The sequence below is a fragment of the Stegodyphus dumicola genome, chromosome X1 (genome assembly GCF_044657685.1).
Source record: "Stegodyphus dumicola isolate Sdum_Otavi_A_Nest chromosome X1, ASM4465768v1".
Taxonomy (NCBI): Eukaryota; Metazoa; Arthropoda; class Arachnida; order Araneae; family Eresidae; genus Stegodyphus; species Stegodyphus dumicola.
In genome coordinates this window covers 159,238,241-159,253,945 of record NC_140780.1, presented here as the reverse complement: position 1 = coordinate 159,253,945, position 15,705 = coordinate 159,238,241, and the positions used below count along the sequence as shown (strand labels likewise).

Below are 15,705 nucleotides of genomic sequence, written 5' to 3'. Positions count from 1 at the left end.
TATAACATCCTAAAATTTTAACCTAACAACTCAAGTGCATAAGCTATGAATTATAGCAATCCATCTCCATACAGCTGTTCTGATTAAAAACGGGAAGGGATAGTGCACTAGAAAGGGCACTCAGACCTCGCATTGCTCAAGGCAGCCTTACACAGCTAATTGCCCAGACCCCTAGAGGTGATCCAAAGGGGCATAAACCCCCTGGTCAACCCAGGAAGATAATTTTTGCTTTACAAAGTCTGGGTTATAGTACACAAAGTCGTCAATGATGGATGGCTACACATCCACCTAAAATGGAATGCTTGTTTGATATCAACTGCCCCCCCACTGTTGACCAAGGAGAGCCAAACCCCTCAAGAACAACCACCGATATCAAACCATGTAGCATCCCCACAACCAAGGGGCAGACAAGATAGTACCATATGGTCCCTGCTGAGCCTGAACCTACCACCAAATAAACAATGGTTCAGACTGTTAATTTTTCCCGAGATGTCAGAGTCTGTCTAGATCAGAAGTCAGCAACCTTGTTGCTGTTGGTGTGCTAAACCAATCTACCAATATGATTCAGGATGCCGCACAGTAGGAAATATTTGAAACAAAATTATGAAACAATTTTATTCTTGTACCAATGCATGCAGAGTTAAGGAATAGAGGACAACAACCACAGATTTAGAGTTTTATTATATACCAATTCTGCATCATTTAAAGATATTTATTTACATAAAAATAAACAACATAACTATTCCTTCAACATAAATAATTAAAACTGCACATACATTATGTACCTTTTAAACATATTTAATAAAATAAAAATAAACAACATAAAATATAAGTATAGTTACATAAAATATTAAAATGTTAAGCAAATCTTATCTCTGTACCGTTGTACTTAATATCTCAATATCAGGTGTACAATTTGTGACTCAATATCACTTATGATTCAGAATATTCAGTTGTTAAACAATTTCTTTGTGGACTCAAAATATTTTTCACGTGAGAAAAGATTTGTTCATATAGATATGTGGAACCAAAAGCAGAAAGCAAAGCATGTGCATTTTTCTTGAAACAATTAAATCTCTCCGGCATTAACATCCAGCAATTTAAAATAACTGTTGATTTATCATTGAGTTATCTTCCAGATTTTTTTTTTTTTTTTTTTTTTTTTTTTTTGTAATTCCTTAAATCTTTCTTTCCATAATTCTAAAGATGTTAGTTCAATAAGTTCCATTTCAAAGTTATCAACTTCCATCAGCACAAAAATTGACAAATAGGATGAGCTTTTTAATGGGCCTATTAAATCCAGTTTGATTAGGATGGAAATTATAGGCACAGAAGATTTTACCCGTTAATTCTTAAAGAAGTCCAAACGCAAGTCATATGGAATAAATAATTTTTATTAAATTTATATATCACAAGAAAAGCAAACAACACAAATTTAATAACACTTTTGGGAATTTGAGATATTGGGAACACCACCCAAGAGATCACCCAAATTAATTTTAAACCATTTATAATTAATCATCCATTCACAATGTTTCTAATTTACACTCTCGAAGGATATAGCAATGAATCATTAAATTTTGATTATTAATTTTAATTACATGTTTAAAAGCATACATCAACATACAACTTATTAATAAAGTTTCAAGTGATAACCAGTCAAGTAAAATTTTTTAAATAACATATCTAAAATAGCCTTTCCACTGCTTATTTTTAAAATTAAAACCCAACTCCCAATATTTTATAATTAGTACCTTTTCTAACATTTAGGAACAACTAGGAATAACACTGCACGGCTACAGTAAAAAAAATTATGAAGAAATCATCAAATTTTAATCTCCATGTCTAGGTATAACTATTCATACATATGCATTCTGCTGGTGTTATTATCCTGATACCCAAAGCAGATGAGACAACAACAAAAAAAAAAAAAGTCAGGCAATAAATATCACTGTTAGAAATGACTCCACAAAAACTTTTGACATTCATCATAAATACAATTAATATAAATTAATATGTATAATTTTAACAATTATTAAGTTCCACCATTTGACATCTTGTTAATATTTAATTTCATCTGATGATGTCAACTGAACTCTAGGAAGGAAAAATTCACAATCGGAATCAAAATTAGCAAGCCTCTTTCCTTTGCTATTGCTATATTTCTCAATTCCGTCCAGTTTCTCCTATGTCAATTAATTCTGTGTTTGACATATTTATAGATTTTACATTCTATTAACTGTATATTCTCAAATTATTAACAATTAGTTTACATAAAAAGCAGATCAATACAATAACTTTTCATAAACTTGTAAAATACATACCATTTCAATGCACCAGCCTAAAATACATGCTAAGTTTAAATCTTCAGCTGAATACTTATTTTGTGACAAAAATTTAAAAGCTTTCAAAACAGCTAACCCACGAATCTTTTTCCCTGTTCTTACATTATAATTGAAAACCTGAAATAAAAAAAGCATAAGTAACTTATAATTGAAATAAACACACTAGAGAAAATCATTTATTTCATGTTATTATTATTATTTTGTTGTTGTTGTTGTTGTTGTTTACTTGATTACTGCCAAGCATTCAAGGGTTAACTGCCTAAAGAGAGGGATGCCTTCATTAAGTTCTTTCTAGAAGAAACTGACTCGTATACACATTATGCATGGGAAAAACCAAGAAAATGCCCATGCTGTTCACCAGGATTCTACCCCCAGACTGGAATACCAAAGTTCAGTATATGTACTGCTCGGCTGCTGGTAGGCTTTATTTTGTTTTAAAAAGTAACACTATTACATGCAATGCTGCAATAAGAACATGAGATTGATTGTACTATACTAGGCAAGAGATGGCACAGATGTAAATAGTCACAAATTGGGAATAAAAACAGTTTCTTGCAAAGAACTTGCTATGTAGATTATATCTCTGAAGAGCTATTTAAAGTGCATAATAAATCAAATTTATCAAAGGAAAACTTAAATAGAACACAAACAAAATTTTTGATGACATGAAAACAAGATAAAAAATTTTAATATGATGAAACAAGAATAGAACATTTCCCTATGTCATGCATATTTTTCAACAGCATAAATGCTGCTGCAGAGAAAAAAATTCACTACATGAACACAGATTTGCCAGGATATCACAAATTGTATCCTGACAAGTATGATAAAGAGGTGAAGGAAATGATCTCTGCTGACTGAACTGGAACCACTTGTATGACTCAGGAGTTCTCAGTGGGGTTGATATAAACTCCTTGGGGTAGATGGAATTTTAAAAGAGGTTGATAATGACAAAAGGGTTGAATGGGGATTGATAACCGAATACCTAATGGCAATTGATTGGCATAATCAAGATCTCCTTGATTACAAAAAATTATTAATAAAACAGATATATAAAGCTATATCATATAGTATGGAAAAAATCATAGAAAATAAATAGAAGGGTAAAATACACAAAAAGTATCCAATATATTTTTTAAATCAATAATATATTTCTAAACATATTTTTTTTTCAGCAATAAGTGCAGTATAAAGAAAGTAAAACTCAAGAATACAAGAAAACACAACCAAAAAATATAAAGAAAGCAAAGTTAATGAATCACAGGAAAATTTGAAGGTATTTTTGCCCATGTCTGCCATTGAAACTTCTTAAGAGAAGTTATGCTCAAACAGTAATTACATCAAAATATATTTCAGGGTGCCCCTTCATGAAAATTGGTCATTTGCCAGTAAGGCATAATTTCAAAATGGCAGCTACACAAAACCAAAATAACAAGTCAAAGAATTGCACAAACTCAGTGTCCATGCACACATCGATAAATTGTCTTTTAAAATAACATCAGAGACTTGCACAAACTTGGCTTTTCACACTCCTTTGACTTTGTCCATGTACACACCAATCTATTTTCACTTTAAAAAAATCAGGAGAATGATGACATCATATAATGTTGAAACAAAGTTACTTATCACCAGAACTGAACAAAATTTTTAGCCAATTGAAGCTCAATAAAATGCATTTTAAATCACACAATGAAATAACATAAAAAAAGGAAATGCATGTTATTCCATATACACACTACAAAAAAGAAGTATCAACCTTCAATATTAGAAATTTCCATGTCTGCAGTCTGTGACACACAAAATTCCTTAACAGCATCCAAAAACTTTAAAAAATTACCTGAACTAGAATATGCATACTGCTATCACCACATAAATTCACAAAAAAAGGGTAAAAAATATCATCTCTAGTGCCGGCCTGTCAGTGGCATTTCTGCATGAACCTTTCTTGTAACAAACCCATTCAAAGCTATCTGAACGATCTTTACATTCGACCATACGCATTTCCTATGTACAAACAGGACACTTATAATGACTACTAAGCAAACCTTCATTTACACACCAGTCAATTAATACTTTTTTCCCTTTCGTTCCAAATCGTACAGGAAATTTCATTAATCTCATCACATACAGACATTTTATGGTGTACAGCACAAAATAAGCAACTTTCTAACTGACATCCAATGCAGAAAAAAAGCCCTTACAAATATTTTCCCATCAGTCAAATTCACCGCAATCATGCAACCAATCACTTCATAATTGGGTTTCTATAGCATTCAACAACTCAGGTTACCATAAATGAAACAACAACTTGGCAATAATCTAAGAGGCACCTTAAATATAGACTAACCATCATTATGTAAGTGTATCCTTTACATTTGCCAAGAACGTAACAAGCGAACTACTGTTCCCCCCGCCACCACCATGAAGCATGTTTCTTAAATAAAGCAATAAACTGTCTAACAAAAATCAGAAAATTTTTCAAAAACCAAAAACATTCTCATTAGAATCCAAGTGATGATTAGCATTTTCTAAGACATAAAAAGAACTGCGCACAAAAAAAGTTGTTCACGGCAGAGAAACTGTTACTGCTATAATTTTGTTTAGGTGTTATGAAAGATTGTAACCAGGATGTCACTGAAAATTCTCAGCCATATAAATAAATATGTATTTTGCCATAAACTGCTTATTATTTGTCAAACTTGCTCCATCTTACCATTTTTATTACCACCCACACGGTATAGCATGGATGTAAATTGTCTTTTTCCTCGCAGGAGGTAACAGTGGTTGCCTATCACGTGCCTCTGCAAGAAAATGGCCACCATTTCTGGCCTTAGGAGTATAGAATGCCGTTATAGCAAGTGTGCGGCATTTGAGAAAATTTTTTTTTTTAATTTTCAAAAATAAAAATGTGCACTTAACAACTCTTGAGGACCAGCGTGTGGAGAACAAAGGCAGCCACGGGACCAAACGCCCTGAAACGCAATGCCGCCACCGGCCTACGCATTGTCAGCAGTTAAACCTACTTTTACAAAAAAATTCACATAAAATCAGCATTTTAATATAATGACTTCAATGTCTGAAGTTACGTACCTAATATACTAATTATTAATATGTATAAATATAAAGAATAGCACACTAATAGAAATAAATGAAACATGCAAATACTAAAATTTTAGCATATAAGCATGAAAACAAATACAATACACATGAAAACAAAATTACAAATACGAAATGTAAAAGAAAATTAAGCAAATACAGTCAAAAGTCTTTAATCCGAAATCTGGTAAGATAGCATGCAGAAATTATAAAATTAAAAATATGAAACCATGATTTATGAAATAAAGAGCAATTATGATCTAAAGGGTATCAAAATTTACAAAAAAAAAAAAAGCTTAATATTTATTTCTTTACTTTATTAAACATTTCTTTCAATGCGCGCATGCGTAAAGCATATATTACGCATAGTCGAAATTAGAAAATTGCAACCAGAAAACTATTTGATGTGTACTCGTGATATTTATAATGACGAGGAATTTGATTTAAGGTGATCTACTACAGCAGCATTACAATACTAAAAATTTGTTTACACGCAGAATCGCTAATTAAGAAACTATGCTGCGTTAAATTTGGCAGAAATATAAAGCAATAGGTCAGTTTTGGAATCAAAATGTTAGAATCAGGTTTGGAATGAAATTTACTTAAATACAGTCAAAAGTCGTTAATCTGGACTCCTCGGGACTTCGGCGATTCCGGATTATCGATTTTTCCGGATTATAGATCATCAGTTTAAATCTCGTAAGATGGCATGCAGAAATTCTAAAATTAAAAACATGAAACCGTAATTTATGAAATAAAGAACGATTATGATCTAAAGGATATCAAAATCTACAAAAAAAAAAACTTAATATTTATTTGTTTACTTTATTAAACATTTCTTTTAATGTAAGTTGTTTAAGTTGCTTCGTTTTATGTGATAATACTTTCTTTTTAATTCTATAAACAGACATAATTTCTTGTTCAGTTACAAAGTTCCGTTGTTCAAGTCCCGTTAATTGCTGTGCCGAGAATACCGACTAACTTGTCAATCGAAATTTTTTCGTTTTCACTAACCTCTCTGTCACATTCTCACCATGACCAAGAACCACCACAACTGTTGCCAGATCAACCTAAGCAAAAATTATAAAACAGTTACAGTTAAAATACATGACATTAAAACAAGAACGGGGAGTACGTGTGATTATTCTCAACACCCTCCCTTAATCACATATTATTTTACATTTATCTCTTAAATAACACAATCTTGGTTTAGGCAAGCATTTTGTAAACAAATCAGCTAACTGATTTTCACTAGAAACATATACAAGATTTATATCGTACAATTTTACAATATCCCTAATATACTTTAATTTAATATCCAAATGTTTTAGTCTAGCACAATTACTTTAATTCAATATTGCTTTAATTACAGACTGATTATCCTCATAAACTGAAACTTTAATATTGTTGACTCCTAAAATTTCTTTAGATACATTATAAAATACAGTTAGGTCTTGAATAGCTTTTGCTAAAGTCAAAATTTATGCCTCAGTAGAGGACAGAGCAATAGATGTTTGCTTTTTAACAGACCAAGTTACAGGACAACCATTAAAGAAAATAATATACCCTGAAATAGATTTTCTGTCATTTGTATCTGACCCCCAATCAGCATCAACATAAACATTTAACATAATATCAACACTATTAGATTTACAAAATAATAATTTCAATTCAGATGTCCCTTTTACATATCGAAGAATTTGCTTCAGACCAGCCCAAGCATTGTTAGTGGGTTGTTCTTGTATCTGACTCAGACAGTTCACAGAAAACAGAATATCAGGACGAGTTGTCATAGACAGATACAGCAAAGCACCTACAAGTTCACGATAAGAGCCATGAAATCTTTCACCATTCACAAAATTTGATGAAGTTGACTTAGGCACTAGAGGAGTATCAGATGGCTTACAATCTAACATTCTAAATCTATTTAACAATTTTTCAACATAAGATTTTTGGCCTAAAGTAAGTTTGTTCTGTGAATATTCAAAACTTATTCCAAGAAATTCATTTGCAACTTCAGCCTTGGACATCTCAAATTCATTTCTAAGTAATTCAATCACAATTTTTACCTCTGAATCATTAGAACCAGCAATTAACAAGTCATCCACATACAGCACAATAAATATTTCACTCTGTTTAGTTCTTCTTACAAAAGTACATGCTTCACAGTTAAGTTGTTGGAAGTTTAACAGAATTATAAAATCAGTAAATCTCTTGAACCACTGCCTCGGTGCTTGCTTAAGTCCATAAAGACTCTTAAGAAGCTTGCACACACGACCACTGTTGTCACTGTAGCCCATTGGTTGTTCCATGTAGATTGTTTCTTGGAGATCACCATTCAGAAATGCAGTCTTTACATCTAATGCATAGATTTCAAGATTCTTTTGAACAATGATAGCCAGCACAAGTCGAAGTGATGATGTACTAAATACAGGAGCATAGGTCTCGAAGTAACCAATACCTGGCTTCTGTTCAAAGCCACGAGCAACCAATCTAGCTTTGTAAACATTGTTTTGTTTGATGCGCAACACCCATTTACAGGATATTGGCTTTTCATCCTTTGGCAAGTTGACTAACTCCCACACTTTATTTTTATTAAGAGAAGCTATTTCCTCATCCATGGCTTTCCTCCACAGGACTTGCTCTTCTGTCGGCAATGATGTTATATCTTCATATGTTACTGTATCAACAGTTGCCACATTAGCTTCATACACAAAGTAATCATTCAACTTTACAGGTAATTTTATATTTCTTCTTTGCCTAGTAATTTCTTCATGACTTTCTTCAAGATTTCTGGATTCTACATCACTTGAATCATATACTACCTCATCTTTAGCAGGATCTTTACTTTCTATGGAAAAATCATCTTGAACTGAGATACATTTCTTTTTCTCTTCATTGAACAATACATTTCGAGAAACCACAACATGATTTGTGACTGGGTCCAGTAAACGATAACCCATGGTAGAGTATCCAATAAAAATCATCTTTTTTGATTTTGGATCCAATTTCTTTCTTAAGTTATCAGGAACTCTCATGTATGCATCAGATCCAAACACCTTAATAATATTCAAATCAGGCGGCTTCCCATATTTGAGCTTATAAGGTACATTTTCAACAGTCTGATTTGGAATTCTATTCTTAAGATATGCAGCTGTCTGTACAGCATAGCCCCAGAAGGATTTAGAAAGCTTTGCTTCACATATTAGAGCTCGGGCCTTCTCTAAATGATATCTGTTGGCTCTCTCAGCCACACCATTTAAAGGAGGTGAATATGGAGGGGCAGGATCTATCATAACACCATTTTTCCTGCAATGACGAGCTAGTTCACCAGACACGTATTCCTTGGCATTATCACACCGAATTTTGTAGACATCAGAATTCTGCTTTAGGAACAATTTAAACACTTCATTTATGTCACTTTTGTGCTTTAAGAGATGCACTTCAGTAAATCTAGAAAAATCGTCTATGATTGTAACAAAATACTTTTCACCTTCCCTAGTGGGTGGATCAATGGGACCACATATGTCAGTGTGTACCATTCTCATCAGCACATGCTCTCTGCTTCTAGGACCTTTGTTCATAGGAGTGTTGGAATGTTTTGCTAATATGCACTCTTCACAAAAGCTTGAAGGTGACTCAGATACTGGCAAACCCATTTCTTTTAATATTTTATCAGATGAGTGCCGCATACGCCTGTGCTATAATTCTGCACTATGATTTGCAATGTATGTTGAAGCTTTAACAGGTTCAAATTGACTCACATACTGTCCTTTCTCATTGAGTTTAGCAAACTTAAATTTTTCATTCCTCTTTTCAATAACAGCTACATCATTCTTAAAAATTACACTGTAACCTGCTTTTTGAATATTCTTCACAGATATTAATTGACCGTTCAACTCAGGCACATATAACACATCTTTAAGTAATATTTCTCTTCCATTTAATGTTCCAGGTACTGTACCAATACCTTCTACCTTTAAAACATCATTTTTTGAAGCACATGCAACAGTTCCAGAAAAAGGTTTAATTTCTTCAAACCACTCACCTTTATTACACATGTGTGTAGATGCTATAGAATCCAGAATGAAATTTCCAACAGGCTCACCAACCATGAATGTTACAGCAGCCGATTCTCTATCATCTGATTTATGCTTAAATCTGCAATCCTTCCTGTAATGCCCTGGGCATCCACATCCAAAACAAACTAATTTTTTCTTGCAAAGCCTGGCAATATGACCTTTACTTTTACATTTGTGGCAGATGATATCACGCTTATCAGCGCTAAAAGCTACGTTATTACTTGAGCCAGAAATACGAGAATTGCAAGAATTTCTCTCACCTTGCAATTCTTCAGCATTCAAGAGCTTTTGCATAACAAAGTCCAGCGTAAGCATTTCATTTGGCTGGTTCTCAATCGTCGATTTAATAATGTCGTACTCAGAAGGTAGCGACATCAACAAATAAATAATCACATCCATATCTTTGACTTCAGCACCCGAAAGCCGCAGTTCATTTACGATAGCCAACAGTTCATTAATATGTGACTGCATACTGCAATCTCGGTGTTTCTTCAGTGTCGATAATTTCTTTCGTACTAATATTTGACTAACTGCACTCACCTTATGGTATTTATTCTTTAAACTGCTCCAAATTTCACATGCAGAAGATTCACTCGACATGGTCGCCAATATGGCATCATCTAGAAGGGTTAGCAGCAATGCGTAAGCCTTTTTTGCATCTTTGATTTCAGCAACTTTCGTTTCATCCGCTTCAACGTCTAAATATTTATCAAGTTCTTTGGCTGCAAACACAGCTTCTACACAGCGCTTAAACAGAGAAAAGTTTTTACCGTTAAACGGCTCAACACAATACTTTGTGTTCTCGTCACGTGCTGCCATTTCAAATTTCACTTAACGCGCGATTCCGTTCCAAACAAATAAGTTCCACAAAACAAATATAACTGCTTCGCCTCTAGCGTGTTCAATATCAGAACCACGCTCTGCTGTAAAGATTAAAAAAAAATTAATCAGAGGCCAATGATAATTAAGTAGAGGCTTTATTAAAAGATGGAATTTCACGCACATGGCACAGCACGTTTCTACATATCACACCATGACCAAGAACCACCACAACTGTTGCCAGATCAACCTAAGCAAAACTATAAAACAGTTACGGTTAAAATACATGACATTAAAACAAGAACGGGGAGTATGTGTGATTATTCTCAACAGTCAAGAATTAGGCTTGTGATATACTGTCATGATTTTGCCCACATGTTCCCTGAATATACTACCATTTCCTTAGGAAGACTTCCAAGAAGAATACTGTTGTGAGTTCTAAGCTTAACTATGGTTTGGAACTATGTTTATAATGAATTATTGGGATTCTGCACATGTAATGTGGATGCAATTCTATTTCCATTTAGAAGATTTTCTGCAAAGGCAATGCTTTAGCTGTGAGATAATTCTGTTTTGGAAGTAAAAATTATTTATTTATTTAGATCTGTGATTTTAATGAACATAGAAACATACTTTCGCTTTGTAGATCCTTTGGCAGCTCCAGAATCGAAATTCTTTTTGACATAATCGAAAGTTCAAGCTTTTTTTTTTATAAAACTGCTCTAACAGTCTGCAAAAAATAATAAGCCGGATCCAATTAGAAGATTAAGGAACAACACAATCTGCAACATTAACTGAAATAGATAATTAGATAATTTTAGCCTAGCTTATAATGTCCGTTATACATTAAATGTGCATGCATAAATGTATTATGTGCACACGTAAATGCATATGTGCATGCATAAAGGTATTATGCGCATGTGTAAATGCTACGCATGCACAGAAAGTTTGTAGCTTTGAGGTCCGGATTATAGATCATTTCGGATTATGGACATCCGGATTAAAGATTTTGTACTGTATATAAACTTATGCAATCTGAAATCAGTGCATTTGCTGGATTTGTCGCTTTTGCGCATACATTTTCACTGCAATTTTTTTACGTTCCACAAAATAAAATAGTACCGAAAAATGTCATACTGAGCTAAATTGATTGCATCAATAAGCAAGTACTCAATTTTTATATGAAGTTTTTATTAATAAATTTTCAAAAATCTAATTTAAAGAATTTTAAAATGCATAATTTGAAAACTAAAACACATGCATGAATTTACTGTGTTTCACAATAAAATTTATGAGTTTATTAACAATAAAAAATATTTTTAAAAAATCTGAAATGTTTCAGATTTTAAATTACATCTAAAGGGACTTTTTTTAACATTTTGTGTGTTAACTTTATTCATTAAATATCATGTTCTTTGCACTTAAATTATAAAATTTAGTTCAATAGCAACGTCGCAAAATAATTTTAAAATGAGCATATCTTTAGAATTTCCGATACACATGCTGGAGATAAAAATGTTTTTTGGTACAATGCTGCCCTTCCTCACTTTGAAATCATTGAGTTTCTTAATAAAAAATTCTTTAATGTCTGACAAAATATGAAATAGATAATAAAACAAATTCCAAATTAGGGCATCCAGATGCCCATATTCGCTGGAGGATTACGTTATTTAAAATTTGATGGCTTTAGGTACCGTTGTTTTATCACAATGTGAGAAATATACATACATTTATGCAGATTTTTCATTTTTTAATTTCTTCAAATATAATGCAGGACTCTAACATTTTGTGGCAACAGTTCAGAAAGTGAACCGACATTTATAGGAGTCCGACGCAAAATGTCAAAACGAAAGTAATAGTCCTTCTGGACTCAAATCCCTTTGGACTAACAAATTTTTACAGCCTTTAGTATTCTACAGTTTTTTTTAAAAATATATACAGCATATATACTACAAAAGCATTAACAAGAATTCAACACTATAAAAATATTCTTATCTTCAAACATAAAATTTAAATATTAGCAGAATAGTTTGTGTTTTTCTGTCCAATAATTGAAAAACAGTTTATAATATCAATACAACTCTAAAATTCAACAGTACCTTTTCACACCACTCCAGTGCATCTCCAAGGGATTCATTATCTTCCTCCACCAAATCCCTACAAATATTTGCACAAACTTTGTCAAATTCAACCAAATCGGGATCAATTTCTCCTGTTACAGAAGACAGCTCAGCTTTTGGATTATAAATCTCTTTGTTCCTGGAGAAAATATTAGGTCAAATTTTCTTCATTATTACAATAATGTAATTTAAGAACTTTGTTAGTAAGTTAATCTTAAACTTTTAAAGCGATATTTGAGAAAATAGCTTCAGATTTTACAATGCCATTAATATGATGAAATTCCAATCAGTTGCATTTTTCAGATCATTCAATTAAGCATGCATGCATTTTGTATTTCATACCCTTATAACGATTCCTTTACTTTCTCTCCTAACAATTATAAAAAAAACTTTAAAAAATATTACTAATATTCATCACATTAATAATTTAACAGGGAAGAAATAAAATCATATTATGAAACATTTACAACAAAATAACATTTCATAGACAGCTAGATCTTTACATGCTGATTAGACTACAATGTTCGAAAAATAAACATTTATTACAGCTATTTTAGCATAGAGGAATTTTAATAGATTTATTTCAAAATTTAAAATAGTTTGGTTTAATTTGTTTCATTATTGGCAAACCACACAGAGGTTGCCTGCCTAAGGGAAGGGATACCTTTATGGAGGACTTTGTAAGAGAAACAGGCTTGAATCTACATTAGACATGAGGAAACCATGAAAACAACCAGGCAGCCAGCCTGTTCACCAGGATTTGAACGTGGGTCGAACGACCACTAGAAAACTTAAAATAAGTTTCTTAAGAAATGTTCACTGTTAATAGTTTCAACATAAAGTTAATATATTAATTCAATGTTAATATTGTGAACTTGAATTTTATATTGTTTCCCTGAAATGTACTTTACCTTTTGTCTTATATTAATATTTATTTGCATGTGCTAAATCAAATTTTGTATAACTTATTCAGCAGCATTTAATGGGAACTATGAGGAAATGCATTTGGTAGATAATCAGTGTTACTGAGGTTTGCACGATGCTAAACTTGGGAAGAAGAGCATAAAAAAATTACAGTAATATTTGGGAGATGAATGTGCTTTATCCTGTTAATGTATCCTGTAATCCTTACAAGAGGTAATGTTACGTTTCATTTTTAGAATGCTAGGAAAAACCGTTCTAAAAATGAGACATAACATTACCTCTTATTAATGCACCACACATTGCAGATGGTAATAAATGCTTTTCTAGTCACTATATGTTAAATAAATTCAATCACCACTGACTTAATAATACAGTCAAAAGTCGTTAATCCGGACTCGTCGGGACTTCGGCGATTCCGGATTATAGATCATCAGTTTAAATCTGGTAAAATGGCATGCAGAAATTCTAAAATTAAAAATATGAAACCTTAATTTACGAAATAAAGAACAATTATGATCTAAAGGGTATCAAAATTTACAAAAAAAAGCTTAATATTTATTTGTTTACTTTATTAAACATTTCTTTCAATGTAAGTTGTTTAAGTTGCTTCGTTTTTTATGTGATAATACATTCTCTTTAATTCTATAAACAGACATAATTTCGTGTTCAGTTACAAAGTTCCGCTGTTCAAGTCCTATAATTACTGTGCCGAGAATACCGACTAATTTGTCAATCGAAATTTTTTCGTTTTCAATAACCTCTGTTACTTTCTTCGCTATCGGAAGCGAATTATAATGACGAGGCATTTGATTTAAATCATATCAAAGACGGAGTACATCGAGATGAAATACTACATTGAGTAAGCAATTATAAGCCAAATAAAATAAAAACATCTGCCCTTAAGATAAGGACAGTGCTGACAGATCAACTTCCAATTCATTGCACGCCTAAAGATAAACAATGTTTAGATAAAAAAACGTTAAAGTTTAGATAAACAAAGGATATGCCTTTATTTATTTTTTGCAGCAATTCCACTTTTTGTTTAATGGACTCCGAAAGATACTTTCGCTTTGTATATCCTTTACATATTAGTAAATATATATCGGAAATTCTATTTGAAATAATCGAAAGTTCAAGCTTACTTTTATAAAATTGCTCTAACAGTCTGCAAAAAATAATAAGCCGGATCCATTTCGAAGATTAAGGAACAACGCAATCTGCAACATTAACTGAAGTAGATAATCAGATAATTTTAGCTTAGCTTATCCCGTCCGTTACACATTAAACGCGCATTCGTAAACGTATTTTGCGCACGCCCACACGCAAATTCGCAGCCGTAAAGGTCTTACGCGCATGCGTCAATGCGACGCATGCGCAGAAAGTTTGTAGCTTTGAGGTCCGGATTATAGATCATTCCGGTTTATGGGTGTCCGAATTAACGACTTTTGACTGTAGTACTTTAAGAGGTTATGGCTGCCAGCATAACTTTACCTGCGTTCTAAGAAATTTTTTTGCTAAGCCTGACTGTGTGAATTTGTCAGAAGTGAAAATGAGTTTCATTGTAAGGATGGAAGTATTTACTACAGACAAACTTCATTCACAAAAAACTGGGTGGAATAGGAGTGGGTGGTAGAAGGTTTACTTATGAAACAAGGAGCTCTAAAAGTGTGTTCTGGGAAAATAGTCAAACCACAGCTGGTTGCCAAAGGTACTCCCTTTGAAATCCGGAATAAGTATAATGCAGAGATAGTCAAGTTTTACAAGGGTAATAGTGCTGCTCGTGGAATTTTTTCATGGACATTGCTCAACAATTTGTGATTTAGTTTCCCTACGCAAAACAGCAACAGAAATATGGGTAAAGCTGCATTAATTGCTTGAACAGCAAAATAAACAAGCACAGTATACATGCCAGTTGCAGTTTTCATTATTTGTGTGTAATCCTACAGATACAATGGCCATACATATAGAAACATTAGAATGTTTGATGCTGCAAATGCATGATTTAAACATTAAGCCTAATGGCATTGTTATCCTGAGCAAACTATTAGAACCTCTCTCTAATGAATTTGAGCCACTAAAAATGGCTTGGTGTGCAAGGCCAAAAGAACAGAAATTTTGCTAGAGTTGAAGAGACTGCTAATTTCAGAAGAGCAGAGAAAGAACAAACAGAGAAAACAGTATAAATGTTTTCAATGTGGTAACAAGGATCACTATATAAAGGACTGTAAACCTCAGAAAAATAGTTACATGACAGTCACCCATGATGAAAAGTCCAACATAGGGGAGTACTTATGGGTGACTTATAATAATGCATGGTTA

The 15,705-nt window shown here is 32.6% G+C and overlaps 1 protein-coding gene across 1 annotated transcript in view; it reads right to left on the bottom strand.

The window, feature by feature from the left end:
- Fpps (Farnesyl pyrophosphate synthase) overlaps positions 1-15,705 on the bottom strand; it is an 85,477-nt gene that overhangs the window by 46,386 nt on the left and 23,386 nt on the right. The window contains exons 2-3 of the mRNA XM_085808377.1: positions 12,442-12,601; positions 2,325-2,462 (exon numbers count right to left, since the gene is read on the bottom strand). Coding sequence (XP_085664503.1) covers positions 2,325-2,462; positions 12,442-12,601 — 298 coding nt within the window. The remainder of the gene's footprint in view (positions 1-2,324; positions 2,463-12,441; positions 12,602-15,705) is intronic.